This window comes from Ambystoma mexicanum, chromosome 4q, assembly GCF_040938575.1.
Source record: "Ambystoma mexicanum isolate Mex_15411 chromosome 4q, UKY_AmexF1_1, whole genome shotgun sequence".
NCBI classification, from domain to species: Eukaryota; Metazoa; Chordata; class Amphibia; order Caudata; family Ambystomatidae; genus Ambystoma; species Ambystoma mexicanum.
This window is the reverse complement of record NC_090928.1, coordinates 383,045,201-383,059,975: the sequence shown is the minus strand read 5'-3', so window position 1 is coordinate 383,059,975 and position 14,775 is coordinate 383,045,201. Positions and strand designations below refer to the sequence as shown.

At 51.3% G+C, this 14,775-nt stretch overlaps 1 protein-coding gene across 2 annotated transcripts in view; it reads left to right on the top strand.

The window, feature by feature from the left end:
- The window catches only part of AKT3 (AKT serine/threonine kinase 3), a 2,870,184-nt gene that overhangs the window by 2,519,540 nt on the left and 335,869 nt on the right, over positions 1-14,775 (top strand). For both annotated transcript variants that reach the window (XM_069607962.1, XM_069607961.1), the window contains one exon: positions 5,787-6,001. In XM_069607962.1, coding sequence (XP_069464063.1) covers positions 5,787-6,001 — 215 coding nt within the window. The remainder of the gene's footprint in view (positions 1-5,786; positions 6,002-14,775) is intronic.

Genomic DNA, 14,775 nt, shown 5'->3' with positions numbered 1-14,775 from the left:
TCCCTCAGAGCCGAGGTACAGAAATTTCAGGACCTCAGAGCGGTGGAGCCTGCTCCTCTCAGGGAGCAAGGGGAGGGCTTCTATTTCTGTCTGTTTACAGTGCCCAAACACAGCCTGGCTGGCCTGCGCACTATCCTCTATCTTTCCCAGTTCAATCTTTCTCTTCCCCAAGAGAAATTCAAGATGATCACGCCTTGCCAAATAAAGTCCTCACTTCGGAAGTGTAGTGGACCTTCAGGACGCATACATGCACATCCTGATATGGAGTCCGCATCGGAAATATCTGCGGTTCTCCCTGGGAGAGGAACACTTCCAGTTCCTTGAGCTCCCTATAGGTCTCAGCGCGGCACCACCTGTCTTTACGAAGATGATGTCGCTCATTGCAGCTTTCCCCAGACTGCAGGGCATCATGTATACCCATGTTTGGACAATTGGCTCCCGCGCAGTTATTGCCCACAGACTGCATTGATCAATCTCCAGTCTCTCCTCCAGCTCCTATTACACCTTGTTCTGTCAGTGAACTGGCAGAAAACTTCCATGATGGTCTGTCAAGACCTGATTTTCCTGGGTTTCCCTTGGAATACAGTCAGTACCAAGATCTTCCTAACGGATTGCCGATCTATCCACCAAGTGTCAACTCTTCCTCCAGTCATCGCACATGACGGCCTGGTGGCTTCAGAGACTTCTGGCCTCATGCGTGCTGGCCCTTCCTCTTGCATGCCTGAAAATGAAGCGTCTTCAGCTGGCTCTTCAGAGCTCTTCGTCTCAGGCTTCGGACTCGGATTCTAAGATGATTCCAGTTCCATCCTGCATCCCGATGGATCTACTCTGGTGGTCCTCGACCAACAATCTTTCCATGGGGGCCTCCTTTCAGGTGCCCGGCCCACAAGTGATGATTACCATGGACTTGTCCCTTCTGGGGTGGGGCGCAACGCTGGATCATCTCCAGGTATTCGATCTATGGACACTTCAGGACAGGCAGTTTCATATCAATTATGTGGAACTCCTGGCTGTTTTGCTGGCGCTCAAGGCTTTTCAGCCGTCTATCACCAACAAGGTAGTCTGTGTACGCACTGACAATTCTGTGGCAATGTTTTACATCAACAAGCAGGGTGGAACCAAGTCGCCTCTCCTTGTGGACCTACCCATACAAATTGGAGACTGGGCCATCCAACACAACATTTGGCTTCTGGCTGTACACATTCCGGGTCACATCAATGTCACGGCAGATTCACTCAGCTGCCAGTCGGCGGCCAGTTACAAGTGGGAATTGAACAGCGATGTTCTGTCCAACATTTTTCACCAATGGCGCGCTCCAGAAGTGGATCTCTTTGCAACTTTCACAAACATGAAACTTCCTCTGTACGCATCCAGAGATGGCCTCTGGGCGTCTTCCCTAGGAAACGCTCTTGAGATCCTGTGACACGACATGAAGGCTTATGCTTTTCCTCCACTTCCTCTGATTCATCAGTCACTCTGCAAACTCAGGAATGCATTGAATTGCACGCTCCTCTTCATAGCTCGTTGGTGGCCGGCCAGATTCTGGTTTTCGGAACTTTAGCATCTGTCGATTCTTCCCCCGATCACCAGATGTGACACCCCTCCGCACAATCGTTCAACATGGCGGCCTAGAGCAGTTTAACTTGTCAGAGGATAACATGCGCATTATCCAAGCGGCCAGAAAACTACCTACGAGGGCTCATTGTAGGAGCAAATGGCTCCGTTTTTGCCACTGCTGCTTAGCTAAACAGCTTGACCCTAGCCACGCTACGGTTGAAACAGTTCTATCATTTGTGTCTCACCTCACAGCTTCGGGCATCCATGTCTTGTCTTGCAGGACTTACTGCCATTGTGGCCTATCTGTCCACAGGCAACTGTTCCTTTTCATTGACCAATCCGGTCATTAAAAGGCATTTTGCGGGTCGTCTTCATCTCTTCCTGCCGGTGCGCACCCCTAATCCCAAATGGGTTTGTAATGTGGTCCTCACTGCGTTCTGCCATAAACCATTTGAACCCATGACCACTACCGATCTTAAATGCCTTTCTTGGAAGGTCACTTTTCTGATCGCAGTGACATCGGCGAGGCGAGTAAGTGAACTCCAAGCTCTTTCTGTGGAACATCCGTTCCTCACTTTCCATAAGGATAAGGTCGCGCTCACCCTACCTTCCTGCCAAAAGAGGTTACTGATTTTCATTTGAACCAATCGATCTCCTTCCCTGTCTTTTTTTTTTACCTGGTCTGGCATTGTATGCCGAGAGAGCCTTACACAACCTGGACGTTAGTGTTACGCTCACCTGGCTCCCACAGAAGCGTCGATCTGAACTGGACAGCTGCGGTCTCCACCAATGTGACGCGTAGGGCCGAGATGATGGACTGGACTGGCCCACCTAGCTTTGTGTGCTTGGCCCGTAGGAATATCCTTCTGCAAATGGAGAAAGGGAATTAACCACCCATGGAGTCGAGTGTAAATTCCCCCCACCCCCTCTGTTCTCCCCACAGATCACCTTTGATGTCCCCTCCTATAGTCTCACCTGATGGTTTGAAAAGATGAGCTCTCCATCCTGCATTAAGCGCAGGGGCGCTTTGATAACCAGTTGCTTCACTGGCTCGAAGGAATCGGTGAGTTCCAGAACAATAATGACTCCGAAAAATATGTAGTTCGTAAGAGTTCACATGTCTGACTTTCACTCTTGTCCGATTCCTTGCAGTTTGCAGCTTGACCCCAGCAAAGAGTTCCGTGTGGTAGCTGACGAAGTTCAGGTAAGGATTTGGCTTATCCTACACAGTTCAATAAAATAAGGCCAGAATGTAAGCTGCCTGTTCCCTTATTCAGGTGTGGCGAGAAAATATGAAGTTCGAGGAATGATGCCTCCGGCGGTAAAATTAGGTAAGTCTATTGCGGTGAGAAGAGTTCCCCTTATCTGTCCCGTTGTCTCACCTTGTCGTCCTTTTGTTCCCCTTAGGGGCCAGGGAGCGGCGAGGATGCAATGGAGACTGCGCCGACCCGTGAAAAGGAATAGTACCCCCGGCGGTAATCAGGTAAGTCTATGGGGGTAGTTACTATAGCCTTTGTTTATTTCCTTGATATGATATGGCATTTGTAACGCGCCTATGCACAAGTGTTTCAAGGCGCGACGAGGCGGGGGGGAACAAGAGGAGACAGACAACGATCCTGCTAGGCCAGGTGTCATTCAGATCGCGCAATCATTGGCTCACCTTTGCTGTTCTTGTGTTCCCCTTAGGTGCCAGAATGCGGCGGAACGTACAGAAGGATGCGGTGGATCGTGAGGGTGCTGCGAGGGCTGGTGAGTTCAGCATGGCGCTGCAGCAGGCGAGGCGGCGCGCGTAAATGCTTCTTCCTTCCAGTTCGAAGGTGTGGTGGATTCGGAATCCAGGTAAGGATCGAAGGTTTGCTCTTATTCTAACCTTTCTCCTTCTGTTCCTCCCTTTTTCTAGGAGCTGCAGACTCAAGGCGGGCGTGGCAGTAGACTGGATGCAGGCTTGCAGACACGGTGAGCGTTACGCTGCTGGATGCAGAATAACGCGATGCGTGTGCTGCTCTTCGGGCGTGATTTTAATAGCCTTCAAAGTAGTCCCAGGTGAGAATTCTTCCCCAGCCCCACCCGAGTAAAATAATAGTCCCTAGGTAAAATAGTCCCTTCCAGCCTCACTTGGCTTGGAGCTCTGCAGCATGGTCTGCATCAGGTAAGTTTACTCTATGAGCCTGGCGCCTATGGTGCCAGGACTGACTCTCCATATGAGCCTGGCACCATAGGTGCCAGGACCGCACCCAAACAGCCCCTAACAGGGGCTTTTGGGCTTGCTCAAAACAATTTGATGCCTGCTTCCGGGGTTGCTGGACCTGGTCTGGTTCCCTGGGGGTAGGCATCATGACAGTAAGGCAAGCTCTGCAATTTTACCTCGATAGAACGAGTGAACTCAAGGGCTCCTCACAACTCTTTATCACATTCAGAGACCCGAAAGGGAAACGGTCTTCCAAAGCAACTATCTCCTGATGGATTGCATCCTGTATTTCAGAAGCCTATAGCATCCAAGGCCTTCAACCTCCGAATGGCATCCATGCTCATCTTGTACGTGGGAAAGCCGCTGCTGTTGCCTTCCAAAAGTATGTTCCTTGGGAAACCATCGCCATGTGGCTACCTGGGCTTCCCCATCAGCTTTTTGAAACCATTACTGCTTGGACTTGAGCTCCAGGGCTGATGCCCAATTTGGCCAGGCTGTTCTTAGGAACTTATTCCAGTAAAGGTTTTTTTTCCATCTACCCAAGCTTACTGTAGTGCGTGCTTGTGAATCTCCCACACGTATGGAGGAAAGGGGATGGGACGTAGGCGTATAACTAAGTTACTCACCGTAGTGACTACCTTACTCCTTGTCCCCTTTCCTCCATACGCCCGCCGTCCCCTCGAATAGTATCCTCTATTATTGCTTAAATGGTCTCGGACCTGGCGATAGAAGGGCGATGCGCGTGGTGGAGCTCAGGATGGCGGGGTTACGGCCATGTGCGATACCCCTGCGTAAAAACAAGAGGAGGACAAAAATCAACATTTTTGATGGTTTTTACAAAAGTGCTCCGGTCCCGTCCCGAAGGACTGAATGTCCCACAAGCATGGAGGAAAGGGGACTATGGACTTAGCACTTAGGTAGTCACTACAGTGCACAACCTTATCCTTATGGAAGGTGTCCTGTAAGGAATCGCCTATCTGGCGGCACCGCAGAACACCTCCAGTTCAAAGAGCTACCAAAGAGAGATCTTGAAACAGAGGTATCTAACATCCAATATATTACATGCTGCTTAACTACATGGAGTAACACAATTGCCCCCCAAAGAATCCATAGGAAACAAGCCAGGGGGCATTCTCAGTAAAGTATCCGTGATGGCGGATGGTGAAGAACTGGTGATTTTGTAAGCGCAACTGCAGCCTTGAGAACGTCCCAAGGTCAAAACTGTGTTGGCAAACTCGTGCATTGAATAAAGAATCACCACATACATAAATTGCTGTATTGTATAAGTGTCTGGGCATTGCACTACATAACTGGAGAATGTTTGACCATGTGTGCTCCTGTGGAGTGGACATACGGCTGCCCAGTCATCTGGTGAGTCAGGTGAAAATTAAGAGTTTGGTTTAGCAGCATAATTTGGCACACAGTGTGTAGTAATTGACAGAATTTAGTTGCAGGAAGAGCTAGCATAACCATCTAAGTAAATAAACTGAGGCATAAGATAGGAGCAGCTAAATTGGCATGAAGACTAATTGAAGAGTGAACTAGTGTAATGGTCTACGTGCAGATTAACTGAGTCTCAATCAAAGTTCAAAATATTGGGCTCTGTTTTAGCAGTTTTATCCGGATGAGATTCAGAAGGCAGTTGATCAAGGGCACTTTTAGATCAGATTAATCAGTCTGGATCCAAATGCCTTTCAGTGGGGGCACATAATCCATAATTGCAGCATGCATTCAGAAATAGGATACATATTAAACCAAGAACATACTGAAATGTAGGAAGGGCGAGCATAGGACTTGGCTTTAATGCATATGGTACAAGTACTGCCAATCATGTAGTGTGGGTAGTTACTATTCCTACCTTGATTTCAAACATAAATTACAGAATCTGATTAGCGAAATGCCATTCACCTGAAAAACTCTGAATCCTTCTTTGACAATTATGTCTTAAAATTGAGAGTGGTATATTTCAATGTCTGTTAAGTGATTAATTTACATTTGACGACATTTCAGTGTGTCTGTATACAACTGTTTGGATTTTTAGGTATTAGAAGACAACGACTATGGCCGTGCAGTGGATTGGTGGGGTCTTGGAGTGGTCATGTATGAAATGATGTGTGGGAGGTTGCCATTCTACAATCAAGACCATGAGAAACTCTTTGAACTGATCCTTATGGAGGATATTAAATTTCCCAGAACGCTGTCGGCGGATGCAAAATCGTTACTTTCAGGACTTCTCATAAAAGATCCAAATAAAAGGTAAGTGGAAACAGAACACAACAATCATTACACATTTCCAGAACTGCCTAATGCAGAGCCTGGTTTGATCCTTGCAAAAAAGAAATGGGCAACCTTCTATTAAATGAGCCATGATGTAAAATGACAAACCACATCCTTGCTTCGCACATTCTTTTTGTGGTTTCATTTCTTTCCAGATGTTAAGAAATGCAATTTTCAGTTCGTTGACAAGGTTAGATCTCTTCAGGCACCGGAGGAGATGGGTGTGAGGGAAATGATTGTCCGGCTGGGTAATATTTCACAATATGTGCCTCTGAAGCAACAGTAAAGACGTTCTGAAGTCACATTAGAGTCAGCATTCTCTTCCCCAGGGATTTGGGATTCGTCAACGGATAAGCAATTGATTATATCAACATGTAGGCCCATTTAACCATTGGAAATCCAGTGCCCGTCAGGTTTGCAAATCCTAACATGGAATTGGATCAAAAATCAATTCTATCCCTCAAAGTAAATCACTCGGATCGGGCATTGGTGCTCCGAGCACATATACAAACAGCTGGGTTTTGTAACTTCAGGCAGTGGCTGCCCAGGGCACGAACCAATTCAGATCATTAGGCAATCCAAAAAATCTCAAATTGAATGTGTCCAACTATAAAATGGCAAAATGCCCTTCATGCATATTATGCAAGCGAATACTTGTGTCATGGTGGATAGCAGTTGTAATGTATTGGTTGAAAGGGTGTTGTAAATTTCCATTAGGAGAGGTTACAGACTACTTTTTTAATTTGTGACATATTGATGAGTTGCTCTATATTTTCTTTTGGGTTTTATAATGCGCTTTTATTGTTTTTCCTGAATTGTTTGCGATTTACTCCTACGTCCCGTGCCTTTTCCTCCATACTTGTGGTACATTCCGTCCTTCAGGACGGGACCGGAGCACTTTTGTAAAAAAGCATCAAAACTTGTTTGGTCCTTTACATTTTTACACAGGGCACTGTACGCGGTTGTGATCCCACCCTCCTGAGCTCCAACCCGCACGCACCACCCTTCAGTCCTTTTCTCAGTGTGTTCGATACTGGATGCACTTGCATCACTGCAAGTTTTTTGTTTTTGTTTTTACTCCTGTTGTCCTTCCTTCTTACTCAGTTTACACGGTCGTCTAGTCCTCCGTCTATGCCAGAGCATCTGGGATTCGTGTCCTGTTCTTCATGCAAGCATTGTTTCGCAGGGGCGGATCCTCATCCTGTTTGGAGTGTCTAGGCCCGGAACATCGCTGGGACTTGTGTCTTTATTGCGACTCCCTGTCCGTCCGGGCACTCAAGCATTGTCGTCTTCGGTGGGAGGCGGTTTTCCAAAGCGTTCCTCCACTGCATTTTCAGCTATTCATCGACACGAAGAAGAAACGCCCGGTAAGTTCCTTACTTTTTAGGGCACCCTGGCCTGGGGACTCCTTTCCAGTGTTTTCTGGGACCGGGAGGGGCTTGCATAGCTCTTCTACCGGGGACATCCCTGAGGTGTCCCGCAAGGGGCCTAAAAGGCACACCGGAGCATCTTCTGAGGGTTCCTGTAGTGGGCCTGCCAAAACCAGACATTCTTCCGAGGTTCCCCTTTTGGGAGCTGAAGTTCAGCCCAGTTCTCCTGTGGCTCTGGATACCGGGGTTTTACCTGACGTCTCCTTTTCTGGAGCTTTCCATACCGAGTCACGACTTGAGGCCCTTATTTAGGGAGCTTTACGTCCGGGGTTAAAAATCGAGGTTCCTCTTCTTGGGGCTAAATCCAGTACCGGCAGAATCGAGGGACCTCCTTTTAAAGTTCTTATTGGTGAGTTGTATTTCTCACCCTTCCCATGCTTGGCGTGCCCGTACCGATTCTTTCGAGGGGGCAAGGAAGGCGGTCCCGCACCACAGGCCTTGGAGTATCTGCTCTGCCGAGGTTCCCCCTCTGGAAGCTAATTTTGGAACAGTATCGCAGTATGTCCAGTAAATATCCTAGATCTGACAGCACCGGCTCAGCCGAGGATCCTTGTTTCAAGGCTAAAATGGCGCTTAAGACCCCCGTTTCCCCTGAGGAGACAGTTGCCTCACTTTCTCCTGTGACGCAGTTCTCCTCAGGTGTCGACAAAATGGCAGCTCAGCCTCCGTGGTCAACGGCGGCCATTTTGGATACCTCCCCTACACCAACGTTAACAACGTCTGGTGCTGGGAGCATTTCTTTTGGGGGCTGAGCAGCCTTTTGCATGCTATGTGGACAACAAAAACCCATTCCGCCCGTCATTCGATAAGTGTGCTCAGGCACCGCTGCCTCATACAGTCTCGCTCCCTCCTGGTTCCGCGACACTGATCTATGTGGATCCGGCTGGTGCTAGGCCATCCTGGCAACCATCCTCATTGCGTTCATGGGGGTATTCCCCTCACGGGCAGCCTCTGCCTACTCCAGCGCCTAGACCTTCGTCTGAGGGTGCATTTTTTGGGAAGTTTCAGACGCTCATGCACTCTGATCCCATAAGGGCGTATTTTAAAGGTCTTTTCAGGGAAATGTACCCTGAACCTACTGTACCGCCTTCTGTCCCGGCTGTTCCTATGCAGGTCCCGGTGGTGCCAACTCCTCCACCTCTTCCTGCCTGACCTCCTCCAGCACTTCCTCCTCTGCCTCCACTATCCATGATAGAGAAAACATTGAGTGCGCCGCTAGACAACACTTCAAAGCCTTAGGCACCACGAGCAGCGGATCAGCCTCTTGTTCCCGCTTCACTGGACGAGGACCAGGTGAGCCAGGACAGCGTTGAAGAGCCATGCTCTCAGAGCATTCCATGACTGGGTGCTGGATATGATGAATTTGCTTAATATCCCAGTACCCGAGGCCGCCGCTGCACAGAAGGGGGTGCTTTCGGGAGCCTTTACCCTATTGCTGCAAGAGCGCTCCGGCCTGTTCCTCCAGAAGGATGTCTTGGCTGAGGCCCGTAAGGTCTGGGATAAACTCCATACTGGGCTGCATCTCATAAATAGGATTGACGCTCGATACAAGCTTCACGCCTCAGAAGATATAGCCTTATCGGCTTGTCCTCTCCCATCATCCACGGTAGTGTCAGCTTCCACTCTCCAATCCAAGCCGGCATCTGCATTCTCCACTGCAGCAGCACAAATCCTCTCCAAGGAGGATAAGCTTCTTGACGCCATTGGCAAGCAAGTCTTTTCCAATTCAGCACTCCAACTTTGTCAAGCTAACACAGAGCTCATCCTGGCAGAAGCCAATCTTAGGCTGTGGAAGGAGCTAGCTGATTTCAAGGAGTGTATCCCTGCAGACAGATTAGACGTCTACAATGCCGGATTGTCGGATGCCAAAGTGTTGGCACAGGATCTACTGGAATCTGCGCCACACCACATAGATACCTCCGCTCGAGGCATTATGGTCGACCTCTCCCGCCAAGCGTGGCTGCATGCGACAAAGTTTTCAAAAGAAGTGCAGGACAAAGTTCTAGACCTTCCTTTTGATGGCAAGAAGTTGTTTCATTCCTCAACAGATGAGAAACTCACAAAGGCAAGTACTCGGACCGCCAAGTCTTTATCGTTCCTGGCGAAAGCTCCAACTTAGGCCCCTTATACACAGAGTTCAGGATCCCAAACTCAGTCCTTCTCTGTGTTCAGGGGGTTTCAGGATCGCCATGCATGCTGATCTGAAGCTCCGGTTGGCGGCCCCCGTCGTAAGCAATAACGGCAAGGTGGTTGTTTTTTCTCTCACCCATCAGCCACCTCTCCAGGGACAGGTAGTCTCCCTGCCGACAAGTCATCCAAATTATATTTTTTGTTGGTTGCATGAGACTCCGGTGGGAGGACGAATCTCGTCTCATCTGGAGGCGTGGCAGACCATCACCGAAGACTGGTGGGTTTTGTCCATCGCTCGGGTGGGTTTTCGCTTGCCCCTCCCCCCTACCCCATCTTTTAACCCTCCCTTCCAGCAGACTGTGTCGCCCTCCCTCAGAGCCAACCTCACAGCGGTGGAGCCTGTTCTCCCCTCCACCCCCCACCCCCAGGGAGCAAGGGGAGGGCTACTTCTCCCATCTGTTCAGTGCTCAAACCCAACCAGGCTGGCCTGCCCACAATCCTTGATCTTTCCCAGTTAAATCTTTCTCTTCCCCAAGTGAAATTTAAGATGATCACACCTTGCCAAATAAAGTCCTCTCTTCAGAAGAGCGACTGGCTCAGCGTAATGGACCTTCAGGACGCATAGATGCACATTCTGATATGGAGCCCATATCAGAAATATCTGTGGTTCTCCCTGGGAGAAGAACACTTTCAGTTCTGTGTGCTCCCTTTTGGCCTCAGCTCGGCACTGCATGCCTTTACGAAGATGATGTCGGTCATCGCAGATTTCCTCAGATTGCAAGGGATTCATGTATATCCATATCTCGACGATTGGCTCCTGCGCAGTCCTTGCCCACAGGCGGCCTTGGCCAATCTTCAGTCTCCCCTAGCTCCTGTTCCATCTTGGGCTGTCAGTGAATTGGCAGAAATCGTCCATGACGGTCTCTCAAGACCTGCTTTTCCTGGGTTTCCGTTGGGATACTGTCAGTACCAGGATGTTCCTAACAACGGACAGGATTGCAGACCTATCGACCATGTGTCAGCTCTTCCTTCAGTCCTTGCACATGATGGCCTGGTGGTTCTCATGGCCTCTTGCATGCTAGCTCTAACTCTTGCACGTCTAAAGATGAGGCGCACTCAGCTAGCTCTTCGGAGCAGCTGGTCTCAGACTGCGGACCCAGATTCCAAGATGATCCTTGTTCCTTCCTGCATGATGTTGTATCTGCGATGGTGGTCTTCGACCAACAACCTTTCAGTGGGGGCCTCCTTTCAGGAGCCCTGCCCACAAGCAACGATTACCACGGACTCCTCCCTTCTGGGGTGGGGAGCGATGTTGGGTCACCTCGAAGTATTCGACCTATCGACGCCTCAGGGACAGGCAGTTCCACAACAGTTATCTGTAGCTCCTGGCTATTTTTCTGGTGCTCAGAGCTTTTCAGCCGCCGATTGCCAACAAGGTAGTCCGTATTCGCACATACAATTCTGTCGCAATGTTTTACATAAACAAGCAGGGCGGCACCAAGTCACCACTTCTGGTGGACCTAGCCAATACGAATTTGGGACTGGGCCATTCAACAAAAGGTTTGGCTCCAGACTGTACATATTCTGGGTCACATCAATGTAACTTCGGACTCACTCAGTCGGCGGGCAGTTACGAATGGTAATCGAACAGCAATGTTCTCTGCAACATTTTTCGCCATTGGGGCACTCCATAAGTGGACCTCTTTGTGACTCTTACAAACAGGAAAATTCTCGAGATCCCGTGGCACAACATGAGAGCTTGTGCTTTTCTTCCATTGCCTCTGATTCTTTGGTCACTCTGCAAGCTCAGGAGCACATCGAATTGCACTCTCCTCTTCATAGCTCCTTGGTGGCCAGCCAGATTCTGGTTCTCGGAACGTCAGCATCTGTTGATTCGAGGGGATTGGGTCCTCCGACGTATTCCATATCTATGACAGGTAATGTCCACAGCTGTGCTGCTTCGGAAAATCTTTGGTGTCTGCGTCCTGCGTCGATGACGTTGATACGCCGTCCCCGAGGACCTCCTCCGACGGCCGACGTCACCCAATGTGATGAGTAGGACGCACGATGCCCATAGCCTCAGTTCTGTTTTTTCCGTGAACGTGTTCGCTTTGTGAATCTCGGTACGCCTCGACTCGTTGGAGTTTGCTGTTTTCAATTCTCGGTTCGTTGAACCTGTTCGGTTTGTTGTGAAGACCTGTTTGTGGCGATGTCTTTCTCATCTTCAACCCCGCGTCCGGGCATCAAGAACTACGGGGACTGTGGGTCCAAGATGTCGGTCACGGACTCTCACGACGCCTGCCTCTGGTGCCTCGGGGAGGCCCACGATACGGACGACTGTGTCGACTGCCAGTCGCTCACGGCAAAGGCCTTGCGGGAACGCAAGAAGAAGCTGTCGGTAGGCCGGGTGACTAAGCCCCGGAAGTCGAGGTCTGCGGGGCTTTCGACGAATGACTCGAGGGGTGACTCTCCGCGTCATTGTCGGAAGTCGGTGGGTCTCCTTCCAGGAGTCGGTCTCGCCACTCCTCCGCCTCTTCGAGGCATTCCAGGAAGCGCCGGTATAGGTCGCCTTCCCCGTCCTCTTCCGAAGACTCCGCCCGTCGGCAGGTCGCTTGTCCCTCCATGCAAGCGACACCGGATGAATGGGCTTCCTCCGGGAAGCAGATGCTAGCGATTCTGGAATCGCAGGGCACCGGTCCATCCGCGCCTCCGAGTGGGGTCGGTCGGCACCGGTCGAGAGACGCCGCTAGTACGCCTTCGGGCTCGAGTGGTCGGCACGGCTCGCGGGAGAGGTCCCTCTCGGACAAGGGTAGCCGTTCTCACCATTCCCGTGCCAGGTCCCGGTCCTCGACGCGCTCGAGACCATGTGATCCTGTGCCGTCTTCGAAGAAGACGTCGACGCCTGTGGCGCCGAGGTCGTCGACGATTTCTCTCGAGGCTCCGCCTCTGAGGGGGTCGTCGACGCCGTCTGCACCTAGGTTGTCGAGAGACACGCTCAGAGCTCCGACTTCGAGGACTGTGTCGACGCCGCCGATGCTGGCGGCGCTGCAGCTGACGTCGACGCCGATTCGCTCGACGTCGACGCCTTTTCTGTTGACGCGGGCGCCGACTCGTTCGGCGGCCTCGACGCCTTTTCTGTCGACGCCGGCGCCGACTCGTTCAGCGCCCTCAACGCCTTTCCAGGCGGTGGTGTTGGAGGGGCCCTGTGGCACGGGGTTTGCCCCTAGAAAGGCTATGGCTAAGGTCCGGCACTGCTTTGGTCCACAGAGGTCTCCCTCTCCCCACCTGGAGTACATTTCGGAGGGTGATGAAGGCTCTGATGGCGGCCTGGTTCCGGTTACGGTTCCAGATGACCTTATCTCGGGCCATTGCCAGTTTGATGACCTGAGGCAGTCGCTGCAGGATGCCAGTGGACTAGACACCTCTCCGGAAGCCTTTTCATATGGCTCTGCAGAGAAGGGTGGCGGCGGCTTGGACTGCTCCGGAGAGTCTCACGGCAGTGGGCATGTCTTTGTCGTGTAAATAACGTCCAGCCAGTAGCGACCCCTGCTACTTGTCTAGGCACCCCACCCCGGAGAGTTTGGTGGTGCAGGTGGCTACGGCCCTGGCAAAGCAGGCGTCGTATCCTACCATCCCTCCGGATAGAGACGACAAACGTTTTGACGGCTGGGCAAAGAAAGTGTTTTCTTCGGGGGGGTATGGCGCTTCAGGCGGCCAACTCCATATGTGCCTTGTCTAGTTTCACACACACTCTGTGGAACTGTGTTGCATTAGCGGCTGATCATATTCCCGAAGGGGACGAACGGGATGGTTTCCTTGCTATGGTTCAGGATGGCAAGGATGCTATGTGTGAGGCCGTTCAGTCGGGTTTGGACCTGGCGGATTGTGTCAGCCGGTCCATGGCGGCGAGCACCTTAATGCGCAGGCTTGCATGGTTGCGGAAGTCTGGGTTTGCTCCTGATGTGCAGTCCCAGCTCCTCAACATGCCTTTTGACGGTGAGCACCTTTTTGGCAGCAAGGCTGACGAGAGCCTTGAGAGGTTGCAGACCTCCAAAGCTGCAGCAAAGTCGTTGGGCACTGCAGTTCGCCAACCTCTGCCTTTTCGTCCTAGGGGACAGCAATGGAGGGGAGGTTCCTTTCGCTATTACTCGTCCTTCAGTAAAGCGAGGGGAGCTAGCAGTCAAAGAGGCCATCGTAAGAGTGCCAGAGGTGGAAACAAAGGTACTCGAGGTGCCTTGGCCGCTCGGGCCGCTGCCTCTTTGCCCTCAGGCAACGCCGCAGCCGCTCCCACTCAGTCATGAGGCCAGGTCCCATGGTTCGCCGGTTGGGGGAAGGCTGGCGCAGCATCTTGTAGAGTGGCAAGCCATTACTTCGGATGTGTGGGTTCTGGAGATCATAACCCACGGCTACTGTCTTCCTTTTCGGCAGAGGCCTCACGACAATCCACCAGGGAACCTCTCTTTGAAGTGTCCGCTCCTTGCGCAGGAAATTCAAGCCCTGCTGGAGAAAGGCGCCATAGAACTGGTGCCTGTAGCGGAGAGGAACAAGGGATGGTATTCCCCTTATCTTTTGATTTCGAAGAAAGACGGGGGATTGGGACCCATCATGGACTTGGGCAGTTTGAACCAACTCCTCAGGAAGGACAAGTTCAAGATGGTGACTCTTTCTCAAGTCCTCCAGGCCCTTCAACTTCAGGACTGGTTGGTGTCTCTCGACCTCAAGGATGCTTACTTCCATGTGCCGATCCATCCCAAGCACAAGAAGTACCTGAGGTTCGCGGTTGGCGACTCGCACTTTCAGTTTCGGGTCCTGCCGTTGGGATTGACCTCCGCCTCGAGGGTTTTCACCAAGCTTATGGTGGTGGTGGCAGCGCATCTCAGGAAAGGGGGGGATTCACGTCTACCCCTACCTGGACGATTGGTTGATCAGGGGGAGCTCTCCCGAGCAAGTCCTGGATCATCTGTCAGTCACCTACCACTCCCTTCACAGGCTGGGTTTCTCCCTCAATTTAAAGAAGTCCCATTTGACACCAACGCAGCGGCTCCAGTACATCGGAGCAGTGCTCGACACGTCCCTGGGGCAGTGTTTTCCTCCTCAGGTGAGGGCTCTTCACATTCAGCAGATGGTGCACAAGTTTCAGCTTGCCTAGAATCTCCCAGCGTCCGAATTCTTGAGACTGCTCGGCCTCATGGC